Here is a 17232-nt window from a genome sequence, read left to right as displayed (position 1 = left end):
CCATAATACACATAGGCTGGAAACATGAACAACAGAATTTGTGAATTGATTTTTGTGGGGGCTGGGGGAAGGGAGGTGGGTTGGCATTCCTGAATCTGAAAAATGGTTCCCACCTTCATGTTTGGCAATGACTTTCAGAACTTTAATGTTAACTACCTCATTTAGAAAATGTTTAAACCAAATAACAGTGATAATTCCTTTTTTCAGAGAAATAATATTTTCTTGTTCATAGTTTTTTTCAGAAAAAAAAATCATAGATCTTTGACAGTTTTCAGAGTGGTAGCCATGTTAGTCTGTATCAGCAAAAACAATGAGGAGTCCTTGTGGCACCTTAGAGACTAACAAATTTATTTGGGCATAAGCTTTCATGGGCTAGAACCCACTTCATCAGATGCATGAAGTGAAAAATACAGGAGCAGGTATAAATACATGAAAGGATGGGGGTTGCTTTACCAAGTGTGAGGTCAGTCAAACAAGATAAATCAATTAACATCAGGATACCAAGGGAGGAAAAATAACTTTTTGAAGTGGTAAGAGAATGGCCCATTACAGACAATTGACAAGAAGGTGTGAGTAAAAGTAGGGATAAATTAGTATTGGGGAAATTAAGTTTAGGTTTTATAATGACCCAGCCACTCCCAGTCTTTATTCAGGCCTAATCTGATGGTATCCAGTTTTCAAATTAATTCTAGTTCTGCAGCTTCACATTGGAGTCTGTTTTTGAAGGTTTTTTTGTTGAAGAATTGCCACTTTGAGGTCTGTTATTGAGTGACCAGAGAGATTGAAGTGTTCTCCTACTGGTTTTTTAATGTTATGATTCCTGATGTCAGATTTGTGTCCATTTATTCTTTTGCATAGATACTGTCCGGTTTGGCCAATGTACATGGCAGAGGGGCATTGCTGGCACATGATGGCATATATCCCATTGGTAGATGTGCAGGTGAACAAGCCCTTGATGGTGTGGATGATGTGATTAGGTCCTATGATGGTGTCCCTTGAATAGATATGTGGACAGAGTTGGGACCAGGGTTTGTAGCAAGGTTTGGTTCCTGGGTTGGTGTTTTTGTTGTGTAGTGTGTAGTTGCTGGTAAGTATTTGCTTCAGGTTGAGGGGTTGTCCGTAGGCGAGGACTGCCCTTGTCTCCCAAGGTCTGTGAGAGTGAGGGATTGTCCTTCAGGCTAGGTTGTAGATCCTTGATGATGCGCTGGAGAGGTTTTAGTTGGGGGCTGTAAGTGATGGCTAGTAGCATTCTCTGACATTGCATCATGGCAATGATGTGCATGCTACAGATTGCTCAAGTTCCTGTTAACTCTATACCCTGCAATGGCTCTAGACCCACTGTTGTCTTTTGCAGATCTACAAAGAACATAGTTGCTCAGGCTTTTGGGGAGTGAGTAGATGGCTGAGCCTTAGTTTGTTAAGGGAAAGCAGAGGCATTAATACAATTAATAAGAGAAATTGTATGGCTGGTTGACCTCTACTTTAGTATGTGAGTGAAATGATACTGCTAGATTTGTTATTTCGTATTAATCGTGTGTCTAGAACCTGGAAAAAGCACTTTTACTTTTTTTGTATATATATATAAATGTAAATAAATGACATTACCATAGACCAAAAGGTATCAGGTCTCTCAAGTGAATGACTTGTATCAGAAAAGTCCCAGACACGGGGTAGCCTGAAAAGGGAACTCATAATTTGCCACTCAGTTCAGTCAGATTCATTTAGTACCTCCCTAATAGAGTACAAGCATTTTACTGAAATTTGAGGGATTTTATTCTTTATAATCATTACAGTTCTATAAAAATAAAATAATTAAAAAGATTAAACTTGTGCACACAAAATTACCATATGTGTTAGAAATAATTGTATATAATTATGAGTATATGCTATAGTTGTATGAGTTATTCTTTAGAGAGAGAGAGAGAGAGCGATAACTCACACATTTTGAAAAACACTAATTGACAGCCTTGCTTAAATTATTAGCTAAAAGGGTTACGGTTGAATGGACATGGAACTTCCTTCTCAACCCTGGAAGCGGTCTTTGTAGGTCAGGATTCAGGAACTTTGACCCTGATCCGGCACTCATTGAAGTTGATGGAAAGAAAACTAACATAAATACCCAGGGCCTGACACTGCAATCGGATACTGTCCTATATGGACACTTGCCTGCATTAAGAGTTTAGGACTGAGTCCACTTTGGTCCATTTATGCAAACACCGAGCTCTGTGGAAGACTCATATGTGTGAATAATTTAATCACATAAGTGTTTCCAGAATTAGGCCCTTGGTCTGAGGGACCTCTGCATACTGACACTCTAGTTTTGGTGAAGTACACACAAAATTAATACAAAGTAACATAGGGATAATAGTCCAAATTAATTACAAGTGAAACTTTGTTGACTTCAGTGAAGTTACAGCTGGGATGCATTTGGCTCAGAATTCAGAACCCTGTGTTTGCTGGCCTTTATGTAAGTCACAGAGAAGACAGTTCTGCCCGCCATTCACACACACAGCTGGAGTGAAATTCACCAGTCTTTGGGCTGGATTCTCTACTGCTACCCTCAGTGAGTTCAGCACAAGGAGGTGCTGCTAGGAGGGGAGACATTACGCCTTTTTTGTGCTTCCTGGATTCTAGGATGCCCCAGGGGCTGCTTCATCCCGCAGCAACTTCCCCAAGGCTGCGCATGGGCTGCTCCACAGCCCGGAATAGCTGGAGTAGTGCCCCATCCACTACCCCTGAGGCTTTCCCAGGCTTTCCCAGCCCTGCACATCACTGCAGTGATGCACAGGGGTCAGCATCTGGCCCTAAATGTTGATTTTTTTTTTAATGGGAAACTACGTGGGCGTTGGATGATGGAATTCCCCTCATTTCTACTCTCACAACCTCTGGGCAGGCAATTGTCGCCTCTCTGGCCTTTCTCTGGCCTGTTCTTTATCTGATCTGGCTCAGAGCCCGTGTCGGCAGCGTGCAGGGGCTCTGGTGGTTCCCCTTATGCAGCTGTTCTATTTATGGGTCCTACTGTGGGTCTTCAGCAGCACATAGGGTCTTGTACTTGCCCCTCTGCAATAGGGTGAAATTGATCTGTGAAGAGGAGACTTGATGTAAACGAGGCCTGATTCTACAGCTGTGCCATTCGCAGGATTTCTGTTGGAGTGAATTGGAATCTCGTATGCTGAAGGATGGTAAGATCAGGTCCTGTGTTTAGTGTGCTTAGCAAGATTTAAACTGCAGGCCACAAAAGCATGGATGGTGACCTTTTTCGTAAGCCTTTTCAGACTTTTTTTTTTAAATTCTTGTTTCACTGTTGTTTTAAAAAAAAATTCAACAGAAGGTCTGTGACTGACATTTCAGAGTGTAACAGGGAGAACAAATTTTCAATTTGACCCTGGCACCACAGCTGCTAAAATATTAACAGCATTAAATGCAGGTGAATCGGAAATGTGTGCAGGCCAAAGATTCCTCTAGGCGGTTTTATTCTGGCTTGCTTGTTTCTTCACTCATTGCCACGAGACTAGAATCTCATCTGCCTCCCTCACCCAAATGAAGAGTGACAGGGGTGATGAGGATGGTGGATATTGCAACAGCATTTCTTTGATAGCAAAAGCTGCCTGTCTGATAAGATTTAACAGGCAATATGGGTATTTCAAGAAATACAAAGCCACCTTTGAAAAGTGCAGAGAAACTCCAGGGAGAGATGTTTATACAGTTTCTGGCTGATACAGTCTCTCTATTTCTCTCTCTCTCTGTTTTCATAACGTATGTGTAATTAATGCTCAGATTCACGTTTACATTAAAATATCCCACTGAAGCAGGGTTTTCGAATGATCCTACTTTTCAGAAGGTTTTCTGAAAAAGAACAAATCTGAATCCCTTGAGAATGCAGAAGCACAATGGGCCAGATTTGTCTTTGGTGTAACTCCATTCACCAGGGATGTATTTGACCCAGTAGGTTTTATTGTCCTGTTCTTTAAGGCTACATTTTTCATTATCACCCTTTCAGTGTATACATACCATTACTACTCTTGCAAGTGGAAATCCAGTTCTTGAGTACATAGCAGCATAGATTGACCAAGCAAATGCTTAATTGCTCTCAAAAAGGCACTAGCTGGCTGTTTGTAAAGGAGGTCTTATGCACATGAGAACTTTACTCCAATGAGTAACATTTACTCTATGTCCAAAAGCCTTTTGTTAACCAGGACCTTTGTGCCCTAAGTGTGCCTGTTCACAAATTTTGTTCATAGCTTTGTTTTTGCAGGGTAGATGTTGAGGTTCATGTGCAGGGTGCTGGCAGAGAGTGACAGATGTTTCTATGGGCATAAGAATCTACAGAGGGATTTTCCTTTTAATTGATTTCTTTGAAAAAAAACTGTCTCGGCCATCACTCTAGAAAAGCAAATATTGGGATTAATTGCATTAACTGATTTAGGAATATGTTCAGCTGCATACTGTGAAAAACAATGTGAAGTATTCTCACTACACTAATATCAGGCTCTAGGTACTTGTAACTGGTCTATTTTAATGATGCTGTGAGGATTAATATTTCAAAATGGGGACACACACCCTTTTTCCAACCATTAGGATTGTTAATTTCCATGAATGTCATACAAGCTCTCTTGCAGAACTAGTTAATGAGGTGAAGCAATCATTTGGCGTGACCACATTTAGATCATTGGAAAATCTGCTGCGTACATAAACGGAAGGTTTTTTGTTTTTTTGTTTTGTTTTGTTTTGGAGAGGGGGGGTTACAAATGTATTTAATTAGCCTGTTTTTTTTTAAACATAAAATGCTAAAATTAGTGCTTAAATAACTAGATCTATGTCCAAGGCATGAATTTCAGTACTGATTACCATTAGGGAATTAATAAAAAGCCAAAATCCAGCTGTTTTCTACAAAGTTAGCCATATAATGGTTTTTTTTCCAATTTCTCTGACTTTCTCTCTACTACTTTATCCTAGCCTTCTTCCCTCCCTCCAACCACCGCTGCACATGAACAACTCTTGCTAGCATTCTTGCAAAGCTGCCAAGAAACTGTGAACAAATTTAATGTCTGAATAACTGCTTGGTCTCCCAGTGACCTTGAAAAAATTAGTTTGCATCATTAAAAATTCATAGAAATGAAATTTTTGTGAGGAGACTGGCACATGCAAAATTAGTACTTGTTGAAATGCAGCTGGAGTAATTCAACCTAGTGAACTTTCAAAATGGTAATTCTTCTGAGAGCTAATTGCACCCACCTTACAACTTGGATTGAGTGTTGCTATTTGACTTTCTAAAATAATATCTATAATAATAAAATAAAATAATAAAATAATAAAGCACAGGTAAAATGCATATGCAGTTTCATAGGAGCAGAGTGTTTAAAGATTTAAGCATTGGCAAGAGGATATGTACTGTAACAGGATGCAGTGACTGAGGAGGGTTGTTGGGAGAAAAATAAATTATAATGCTTTGCTATTATCAATCAATTGTATAGTGATCTTTGCTCTATATCCTTTGGGAATTCTGTATACATGGTTAGCAATGTGTCTGAGTTGTGAGGTTAGGATCTGAAACCAAATACAGTATTTTCCAAAGTCTGGGGCTGTTCAGATTGTGTCACAGGCCTGGTCTACACTTAAAAATTAGATTGACCTACTTATGTCACTGAGGGTTGTTAAAAATTTTGCATGCTGAGCACCATAGTTAGGTTGACCTCACCCTGGTGTAGGTACATGTAGCTCGACAGAAGGATTCTTCTGTCAACCTAGCTACCACCTCTCTCAGAGGTGGATTAATTTACTTCACTGGAAAAACCCTTTCTATTGAGGTAAGGAGCATCTATAATATGGTGCTACAGTGACATAGCTGCAGCGCCACTGTAGTGTAGACATGCCCTCATTCTAAAGGAGGTCCAAAGCCACAAAACTCAGATCTGGATTTAAATCGAAAGTTTATTTCAGATTTCAGGTGCATTTATGTTTGGATTGGAGGCTCCAGCACAGACCAGTGTCTGCTGTGACATATGGATATCTGTCTATCTTCATACTACAGGTTCATTGCATGCTATCTTATAAATAATGCTTGTTCCTCTTAAATACTAATCGTCATCAAGGAAAAGCTAACAGAGGCAGAACTGAATACGTACTACTAAAACCACAGCATTTAGCAGTAAGGTTCCCTGCCCTCCCATCCAATGAATGGCAAGATACAATTTTGGAAAAGTGCACTTTGTAACCAGTTCAGGGACGCAAAGCACAAAACCCATAGAAACTGGGCAGTTGGAATCCTGTCCCTGTGCACAGAGAGTTCTGATTTTCATTTGGTCCTTACTCAGGCAAAACTCCCACTGAAGTCATTAGTTCCATATGCATGGAATGATGATTTGGCCTTCTGTTTTTAACACAAGTTTCTTGCTTTAGGACTGTTTTTAAATCCACAAATACATTGATGCATACTGGGCTTGATCCAAAGCCCATTAAAATCAATGGGAGTCTGTCCATTGGCTAAATTGGCTTTTGATCAGGCTCCAAATGAGCAGTGGGAATAGAAAAACATTCCTTTTTATGATTAAAATTCATGGAGGCTAAATTGTGCTGTCGTTAACACTAGTGTAAATTGGAAGCAAGACTACTGACTTCAGTAGAGTTACTGTGGATTTACTCTGGAATAACTGAGAGCAGAATGTTGCCTTGAACAGAACTGAACTGTGGTAATTTTCATTCCGGCATTTCACTCTCACTTGGAGAAGGAAAGCAAGTGTCAGGATAATGCCGTTCCACCAATTTCCTCACTTCTCTCTCAAGCAAAGCTGGAAATTTCTCGAAGGGTGCAGTCAGAAGTGTGAATATTTCTCTCTAATTAGCATTTGTGCCACCAGCCTTGAGATCTGCCCTTGAACTCGGCTTAATTGTTGAATGCTAGCTCAGACTCTGTCAACGCGTGCACAGTGGTCCATTTTGCTGTCACATCCTAATTAAAAAGTCATTGCTCTCAGTAATGTTTACCACCATGGCAGAACTGACGTGGTAGGCAGTTTAGACTGGATACGATAGAATGAAAATAAGTTGGGCTGCTTGATGTTTTCATGTTAGGATGATCATACAAGCATACATTTGGGGAACCAATTTCAATCCTTTTCGATTTTGTTTTGCTCCCGTGGGTTTTTTTTTGTTTTTTTGTTTTTTAACACAACATGTCAGCTTGTATGGCTGCCTCGGCTGCTTGATGGCATTAACATATATCGGGCCACCCCTTGTGCAGAACTGTCCTGAGGTGAAACCTCTAGTGGTCTGGAATGGAAAGAGGCTGCAATTTACTGAGTCCATTATCACCTCTGGACGTGTAGAATGATAATGGAAGTGACAGAGGTGCAGCTGAAAATTGGCTCTTAATATTTTATGTGTTAAAGCTGAGAATTGGAAATCTCACACTGCTCTTCAGGGAAAATGAAGTGTGTGTGTCTTTTTTTTTTTCCTCCTCCCTCAGAAACACAAATTCAACTACTGGGCAAATCAAGTGTCCTATTTCAGAGGGCAAGATATTCTTTTTATTTGAAATATGCTTCATCAGTGGTTTTAAACAATAATTGCATGAAATATTATGAGGACTGAACACATTTATTCAGCATTTATAGGATGGTGGCATCACTATAATTAGTGCAGTAAAGCTTTTTCAAAATGTACATGCAGTGTTGTTTTCTTTTTGCCAGTGTGTTCAATTGAGGGACAAGCTAAAGTGTTTGCCCTGAAGCAGCATCTTAAAATTGCTTTCTTTAAAACCTTTTTTTTTTTTTTTTTTGCTGCTTGCAGCTTTGTAACCTGTTCTATTTCATCACTGCTGTATAATGCTTGCAAATTGTGCTCTTCTATCAAGGCAAAAATATTCTCACCAAACTATTAAACAAGATTACCATGCATCCATTCCTATGTAATGGGAAATGGATACAACAATTTAAAAATAAAATAGTTTCTTCTTTTAAGCGACTTCTTATGAAAATAGCAAATTAGCTCCCTGGCCCTCCACCAACCCTTGCCCACAGACTTACTGCATCTTCTTGGCCCTGATTACAAGCAATATCCAATTATGTCAGTTCTTGCAGATTGGATTTATACATTTCTCATGTTTTCATATAAGTTGGATACTTAGGGTTGAATGCAGCTGATGAGGGCATGTGCACTGATTCCCAGGAAAGGAGAGATTGCTTGAATGAGTTGGGAGACTTTTCCCTTTCTGCTTAGTCTCTGTGTGTGCAAACACTAAGGGTAGGTCTGTGCTGCCAAAAATAAAAAGGTGTATTCTTAATTTGAGTTTGCTAACATGGGATGAAATAGCAGTGAAGACAAGACACCTTGGGTGAGCAGCTGCAGTTAAATGAAATCCAGTTAATGGGGGAGCCTGGGATTGTGACTCGAGCTGCTAAGTAGAGTTAAATGCGGAGTTGCCATAAAGAACATACCTTTCATTAGCAACATAGATATATTCTAACATAGGGAATCAGGCCACTCGGCGGTTAAGAATATTTCCAAGACTACCAAGGTGATTGTCAAATTTCCAGTGATCTGTACCTTCCTCGGTAAAAGTGTCATTAACTTTTCATAGTAAAGTCTTGTTTTGTACAGAATTGCTTCCCTTGAAGGGAAGGTTCACTCTGGCCAGAATTGTGACTTGCACACGGCAATGCACTGACCTACTTTAAGGCTTGCAGCTGGCTTTGTTATAGAACAGACCAGTGTTACATTGTGTCCGATATAGTCACATGCAACTTTTCCTGGTGGGTTTCCTGCCTGCCTGAGCTTTGAGATTGCATTTCCTGCTCTCTGCCAGTAAGGTCTGCATCAAAGAGAGGCTCAAACCAAACCCCTGAATGCAAACCACCCTTTTAAAGTTGTTATTGCTTTAAAAGGATGTGGGTCTTCTAGTTAATACACTTGGACTAGGATACAGAAGTCCTGGGTTCTATTCCTGGCTCTACCACAGACTTCCTGTGTGACTTTGGGCAGATTGCTTAGTCTCTTAGTGCCTCTGTTTCCCATCTGTGAATGAGGAATAAAAATACAGCTGCAGAGGGCTTTTGGGGGCTATATTCATTTAAAATGTGTGCAGTGCTCCCATACTACCGAAATGAGATGATCTTTTTCACTAGGAGGGTGGTGAAGCACTGGTATGGGTTACCTAAGGAGGTGGTGGAATCTCCTTCCTTAGAGGTTTTTAAGGTCAGGCTTGACAAAGCCCTGGCTGGGATGATTTAGCTGGGAATTGGTCCTTCTTTGAGCAGGGGGTTGGACTAGATGACCTCCTGAGGTCCCTTCCAACCCTGATATTCTATGATTCTATGATGAAGTACATAGATGGATTTCTTATTGCACAACTTGTGTGCATTGTGCTTTACGAATACATATGAAGATATGGGATTTAAGAACTTAGTCTATACAGGGGTGAAGATCTGAAACTGAACCCAGATGCAGGCATCATGGCTGATCCAATCTCTGTAAAGGTTGAGCTAAAGCCACAGAATCATCTCCACCTTAGCCCTCTGTTTCTATTCTGCGTATAGCTAGTCTCAGTTCACTAGGATCACCATTTGTTGTAGCTGGCTCCAACAGGATCACAGTGATAGGACTGCCGGTTTGAGAAACAGGGCAAATTGCCACATCTTTTCTTCAGTGGCTCCCAACTGACTGTTACAAAAGTTAGAGAGGTTTTTTTAATTAAAATTTGTTGTTACTGAAGTGAACAGCCCTGCATGCCGTATGGGGACAAATAAAATATAAAATCAACACCTTCCACACCATTCACAACTGTTTTTGAGCTTGCTCTGTTTTAGATGCAGAACTGAACACCACCCTATTAAGGTTTTAATTGACTTAATTGGAGAAAAAAATCAACAAAGAAAAATGAGCAAATAACAACTGCTTTAATCCCAGAGGGATCTTATTCTGTGTACAAATAAACCACTCAGTTCAGACTGTATTATATTTAATGGGTATGTGCGTGCCTAATTTGTATGTCCCACTCTAAATCCATTGTAAGTGAGCGGTCAGTTTTTCTAAGAGGAAGATAGATGATAAAAGATGCAAAAAATATGTGCAGGATATTTCAAGGAGCTTTGGGGCAAAGGAATAAGGGAAACAGTAGAGGGAACAAGGGGAGGAGGTGTTACATGGGTGGGGAATGGGAGTGAGTATGGAAAACTAGGCTCTCAAATTCATATTCCTTGTCACCATAAAAGTGTTTAGCAGGAAATAAGTTCCCCAGAGAAGAACATAGGTGGTTTTTTCCCTACCTTTTAGAGTTTGACATGTGAACCACAAGCCTTAACATTTGAATCCAGATTGAGATTTTGAACCCCTCAAACTTTGGGAACATTTGGGTCTGGGTTTTGGATCTGAGCCCATCTCTTACATTTACAGCTGATAATAAAACAGTTCAGGATATTTTCCTTTTACCAAATGTGTATTTTGGTGATTTTTTAAAAAACCCTTTCATTTAATAGATTCAGTTCTGGTTTCTCAGAATCAAAATGTAAACATGTATGTGGTGACACTGGTGGAGGAGTTAAGACTCACTTGGGCAGCTTGCTGAGCTAGAAGATTCAATGTAAGCTAAAAAAGCCTTGGCTATTAATACTTTCTGTTGTTTGACATTGGGTTACTTAACCCCACTATTTTCCTCTTCTAGAAAATGGGAATATTAACACTTATCTGTCTCAGAGCAGAGCTGATTGAAGATTTTAAAAATAATCATAATAACTGCAGATACATGTGTTAGATTCTGTTTGGTGCAAGTCATGGGGTCAAATTATTTGTTACTTATGTATTTTTGGAGCACCTCAGAGAATCATTAAAATATTTCTAAATCAACCAAATTTCCTGAAATTTAGCATAAAAAATGTGCTATTCTCTACTTGCTATTAGTTAGTTATTATTTTCCTGTTTTAAAACATTTGTCATTCAATCAGAGAAGAATACTATGTGATTGAATACTATTCAATCACAATACTATGTGACCTCAGTGACCAGGAAACAGAGGAAGTAAACAGTTTGCAAACAACCCATCATCTAAAAATGATTTTTCCCAAACGATCTGGCAAGCACTTACAACTAACAGATAATTTCAAGGTGAATTCACAAGTGTCTCTTTAAAGAGTGGTGTGGGGAGGGGGGATGGGAAGCTAAATTCATAAAAAAAAATGTGGCAAAGGTCTGTGCACAGATTAACTGGGATATTCGTATAGTCTTTTGAAAACACACAGCTCTAAATAAGTCATTATTATCTGCCCCCTGCAGCTTGGAGGAGCAGAGAGCACTGCATGGTGGAAATCAAACAACATTCCCTCTATCCTATGTCTGCTGCTTTTCTCAGGGGTGGGAGATACTCAGGATTTAGAAACAGAGAAGGAGTTGGAATGGGAAGAAATTTAGTATAAAGATTTTGTGTAACGAGAATTATTGATTTAAGAAGAAAACAAGAGAGGAAGAAGGTACTTGCTGTAGCAACTGAGTTTTCACACTCTTCGAGAGCAGATGGCTTAATGGTCTAAACATCTGGTTTGAAATGTTTATTTTCCTTAGAGCCATCCACTCAAATTTAGGCAAGCTTGGGTCATATCGTCATTCTCAAGCTAAAAATACTGTGCCTGATTCTTCACTTGGTTACACCAGTTTTACATCGGAGCTGGTGGTGTATCAGGCTGAGTTTCATACAGTTTTCAGTGTGGATTTTTCAGACCAGGCCTTAAAACTGAAGTTCAGTGGCCATGTTGTGGGTTTTAAAGAGCCCGTGAAGCTTTCTAGAAGAAAAGAGCTTTGGTCTGATGTCATTGTATAACATTTCCCTCACCTCCTCATTGATAGATGTTGCTGCAGCTTTCTCTGGGTGCTCTACGTTTATAATCTGTAAAGTGCTTTGTCATGGTAACTGTATCTGAACTCGGACTGCAGGCTTATGCATGGGGCAAGGTAGCTGTGGTCAGAGTGCCCACTGTGGGTGAAATTCACTTCACAAAGAGAGCCAGCATAAGTCATATGCCTCCCTTACGTCCCACTTAACGACTCAAAGTAGGGCTTAAGTGGGATTGAAGGGATGCATAACCCTTGTGTTGACCGCTCGGTACAGGATTGAATTTCACCTTGTGGATGCAGGGTATATGATCGCTACCCCGTGGTTACTAACAAATGCTAGGATTAATTTTTTCTTGTAATCAAGAGACCAAAACCCAGATAGTAATGTTGTTAGAGGGCCAGTTTGGTTTAATGTTAGACATTATGTATTCTGCTGTATATTTCTCATTGCTGAATTTGTCATATTTGTGGGTTTCCTGCAGAATTTATATTACGTAGCAGTACAGCTTGGGTACAAGCAGGTTGTCACCTGCATGAATGGTTGTATAAGAAATTCGAGTGTGGTATTTTTTCTGTTATTTATTAATAGAATGTATTTATTTAACAAATGAGATAAAATGAGTAACATAGAGATTATGTGCCAAATTCTGAGAGCATCACTTAGTCCACTAAATAATATTGGAGAGTGATGAAACCAGAGAAGAGATTGAAAAGAGATTTAAAGAACTAACCACAAATACAGACAAGGCTACTTGCTTGGGCAATACTTACAACAGCCCAGGACATGTTCCAAACAGATTTAATCCCTCCAATTTGCAAAGAAACTCGAGGATTTCAAGATATAACACAGAGTGTTTCTGCTTGTAAATCATTGTAATCAAGGCATCAGTTTGTGTCATGTTTTGTTTGTTCTATACGTGAAAAAAGCACAGTTCATAATTTTCTAATCAAATCTCTGTCATCCATATCAGTTTAAGCAGTCAGATCCTCAGCTGTGTCAAGCACTTCCTTAGGCCACTTTTGTACTCTCAGTTCTTGGACCCATTCTGTGCCAGGCCAGTCCCCAGATCCCACTGCAGAAAATAGAGTAGTCTGATGGCCGCTCTAACTTGTACTGGCTGGCTGTGATCTAAAGATACCACTCTGACAATTGAATGTTTCAATGGCATAGGGAAGCTATGGTCACACTTTCCTTTCCCACCTCCAGTGATGGCCACAGAGGCAGTGGTGTAGGCACCACTATGGTGGCTTTATGTTACCCAAGGATTTGCCTGTACTAGGAGGGGGATCCTTCAGTAGCCAGCTTAGCTGTCTTTAGGCCAGATTTTGCACCAGCAGAGTGCCAAAGATCTTCCCTAGTGCAGGAGAGGATCTGTCTGTAGTGTTACATTTTGGATTTCAGAGAAGTTAGATAAGTTCTTGTCTAGTTCTATAGGCAGTACCTCTGCTTGGATTCCCAAGTATAACTTTGCAAGCCTTGGCTCACCATCTAGTAAGGAGGGTCATCTGTTGACAGACTAGGTTTCCAGGGTCCTTCCACTGCAATATTTATCATGAAGAATTTCTGTTTTGGTCATACTTAAAAACAGTCTGCTTCCCACCACTGGGTTCCTCCTGGGTATCACCATGGATTCTCTGCAATGGAAGAAATAAAGAAAGGATTTTTAAAAAAATGACTTCAAAAGAAAAATGGAAATCCTGCACAATTCATTTCAGAAAGAATCTTCACCTCAGGGGCTTTCACATTGCAAGGGGAAAAGAATCAGTGGAAGAACAAATGATTTTTGAAAACTTTAGTAAAATTTGGTGTGGTGGTCATCTTCAGGCTCTCTCCACTGCTGGAATAAGAAGTCAGAGAGAGAAGGGGGGTGAGGTAATATATTTTACTGGACCAACTCTATCTGACCAACTTTAAAAGTTAATCCTATAAAAGATATTACCTCACGCACCTTGTCTCTCTCATATCCCAGGACCAACATGGCTACAACAACACTGCAAACAGAAATAAGAAGTGAGTTAAAATTGCAGCAGACTGGGAACAAGATGAGAGAGGTGACAGCTTTGTCATTATTTTTAATTGGATTTGCTCTTTACTTCATGACTGACATACTCAATGGTTTTCTTTCAGAGCTATCAGCTCTCCTACCACAAATACCTTCGCATACTGTAAAGTTCCCATTTAAAAAAAAAACTGTTCCAAGTGGATAGACATCGGTACTGGTATAGGGACCCTGGATCTGGAAAAATCTCCCCATCCTGGAATTTTGAGAAAATTAGGCCCTTGAACTGGATCTGAAGTTTTACAGTTTGAACCTAACTCTGTAATGGACCTGAACCAGTACCCTAAGTCCAACAGGCTGAACAGAGGGAACTTTTCATCCGGAATATGATCTGAACTTTGCATATTAGTCCCCTCCGCATCCTGAGATTTACAAAGGGGGTGTAGTCGTGTTGGCCTATCTTTAGCGCATGTGCACAGGGGCAGATTTAGATTCCATGTACAACCTTAACTGTGTCATATCTTGACTTTGTTTGCATGGTTAAGCGCTCACGAGTTCTCTTAGCTTAGGAGTTTTGATGAAATCTGATAGAACTTGATGGATAATGTATGTTTAAGGTTAGTTAGGAAGTGCCCGTTAGTTTAAATACTCTTTTCCCTCTTTCCATCATTGAAATTCCTGTTCTGTATCAACTTCAGGTGTAGTGTTAAATAACTGCAACTCAATAGGATCATGAGTAAGTGAAGCATTGGGTGGTTAAAAAGCTAGAAGGCAAGCTTCATTATGATTACATCTAACTGGTAATTTTTCTTTTCTTTTTTTTTAATCTATTGGCACCTACAAACTCCTTCAAAATATTTACTCATGCATCGTAAAATGTCATTCTGTCTTGCTGAGTGGCTCAGTTGCTGGATCCATTCGAAGTGATGAGCAACAAAAAAATAATCATCATTAAATATCCTAACTGATACGGTTGGATGAATCCTTATTTTACAAAACTGTTTTCCTTATAAAATAATCAGCAACATTTTTTAATTGCATCTCAGCAACTTTGGGGGCCAAAATTAATATTGAATAAGCAATTAAAGAGTTGAAGAGTCATGAGTGAAGTCCTGTTGCTCTGCATGGAAGAGATTTGAATGACTAATAACAGAGTAAGAACCACACGTACGGTTCAGGTCTGGTTCTGTTATAGTTGCTGGGTTCCCATGTGGAATGCACTGCTTTTTGCTTTTGCCATAGTCTAGATTTGATCTCCCCTCAGGCTTTGGGTGGACTTGAGACAGCCTTACTTAAACTTGATTTAACCCTCTTGGATCCAAGACACAGAGCTTTCACTTTTCTTAAAAAGGATGTTATCCTTACAAGAAGTAGTTAATTATACTTAGCATATACCCTCGATTTTTCCTGGTAATCGAGTCAGTGCTGCTCTCAGTGGCTTGTGGTGGCAGTAGTGGTTTATTTCCCCTTCCGCAAAAGTAAAGCAGAGAGAAGTTTTATTTGTCTGTGTTATTTTGGTGCAGGTCTTGATTAGTGTTGCCAACTTCGGTTGGATGAATTCCTGGAGATTTCATCACATGACATTATCTTTAACTAAAGATTAATTTTTAATTCCTAGAGACTCCAGGACAATCCTGGAGGTTTGGCGACGCTAGTCTTGATGAAGAATGCTCTGCATAATGGATTGTTTACAGTGAGGACTTAAATGATGGAAATGGGGCTTAGCTTGATATGTGAACATTTAGCTTCTGGGAGTGTTATTTGTCTCATCACATGGCAGTACATAAAGGAACCTCAGTCATTTGTAGGGTTTTTAGAGCTTGCGGTGTATTATTGAATGCCTACTGAAGAAAAGGTGGCTTAAAATAAGTCTGTAACCAAAGGTGTGAATACTGGAGGGAGAGGATCTAAGGTAGCCCTGCCCACCCCAGCCTGCCGTAGGCTGCAGTGTTTCATCAGCTTGCTGAGCAAAAACTACGTGCAGATAGTAAGAGGAGAGCAAGGAGAGAACAGCTGCTGGGGCGGGGGCATATGTTTGTAACAATCTTCACACTGTGGTCCTTGAGCAAATAAAATATAACTAAGACCCTGTTGTGGAAGCCAGTAAATAATTAACAAGGATTTGAAGAGATCTTAATGAATGTTAGTTAGCAAGAGTCAGGCCATACTGTAACCTTAATGACGTAAGACTTGTAGGAGCAAAGATAGTGCGAGGCGACAGGACAGGAACTGTGTACAAAGTTATTATGACCTTGCAATCACTAACCAAAATGCAGGCTTGCTTTTCTTAGGATTGAGACAAATAAGATAAGCCTTTTTGCTATGTATAAACAAAATGTAGTTGTTGCTTTTTACTGTCTATATTATTGCTAGAAATTGTCTGTAAAAGGTATAAAGGCTTGCTGTGATTGTTTACAAGTTGAGAGACCTGTCCAGGACCCTGTGTCCTATGGCACTCTCTCCCTCCATGGTAATTACTGGAGAAATAATAAAGTATTTGATTTTGCTGCATCCAAACAAAAAGTGAGAACTGAGTTTTTCTTCGACACTGTCAAGTGGTAATATTCACCCCCCACACAAACATAGAGCTACAAACTGATCTTAGCTATGTAGGTGTGAACCTAGAGCAGTTCCTTTCGTTTCAATGGACTTAATCCTGGATATGCAGCACTATTTGTGAGAACAGAAGTTGGCCCATACACTCAGGTATTATGCGGTTCTGTATTTCTCATTGTCTGGATGGGTCATGCCTGAAGGCAACAGTAAGTCAAAGTAACATCCAGCAATAAAAATAGAAGAAAGAGAGACAAGGCCACATCCTAGGAACCAGATTTCCTGCACCCAGCACAACTTATCTGCAAAGGTGACAAAATGGGGACCAGAATCTGCCCCATACACTTTTTCCACTTCAGAGATTCTAAGGCCAGAAGGGACCATTGTGATCATGTAGTCTGACCTCCTGTATCACCCGGGCCAGAGAACTTCCCAGATAATTCCTACAGTGTATCTTTTAGAAAAACAACCAAACTTGATTTTAAAATGATCAGAGATGGAGAATCCACCATGAATCTTGGTAGATGTTCCCATAATTAATTATTCTCACTGCTGAAAATGTACACCGTATTTCCAGTGTGAATTTGTCTAGCTTTCACTTCCACCCATTCGATCATGTTATACCTTTCTCTGCTAGATAGAAGAGCCCATTATTCAACCTTAAACCCATGGGTGGCTAAGCCTTCCCTGGCGCAGCTGCCGCCGACCTGCCACTGGACACCTGGGCCATGGTGGCCCTTCCCTGAGACCCTCAGTGTCTGCTGGTGCCTGCTTGCCACTGCTCGCCATGTCCCTCCTCCTTGGGGGCTGGGGAGTCAGGAGGGAACGCGGTGAGCCAGTGGTGGGCAGGAGGGTCTGG

At 40.1% G+C, this 17232-nt stretch overlaps 1 protein-coding gene across 9 annotated transcripts in view; it reads left to right on the top strand.

Annotated features, from left to right (window-relative positions):
• Positions 1–17232, top strand: part of UNC5C (unc-5 netrin receptor C) — a 346384-nt gene that overhangs the window by 103761 nt on the left and 225391 nt on the right. The window contains exon 1 of one of the 9 annotated variants that reach the window (XM_039541744.1): positions 3155–3182. The exons of the other annotated variants lie outside the window; for them this stretch is intronic. Within the exon in view, the coding sequence (XP_039397678.1) occupies positions 3170–3182 (13 nt within the window). The 5' untranslated portion in view covers positions 3155–3169. Of the gene's footprint in view, positions 1–3154; positions 3183–17232 lie in introns of those variants that run through there. 9 annotated transcript variants of the gene reach the window in all.

This window comes from Mauremys reevesii, linkage group 5, assembly GCF_016161935.1.
Source record: "Mauremys reevesii isolate NIE-2019 linkage group 5, ASM1616193v1, whole genome shotgun sequence".
NCBI classification, from domain to species: Eukaryota; Metazoa; Chordata; order Testudines; family Geoemydidae; genus Mauremys; species Mauremys reevesii.
Note: the sequence above shows the minus strand (reverse complement) of the source record. Positions and strands in the feature narration are given on the sequence as shown.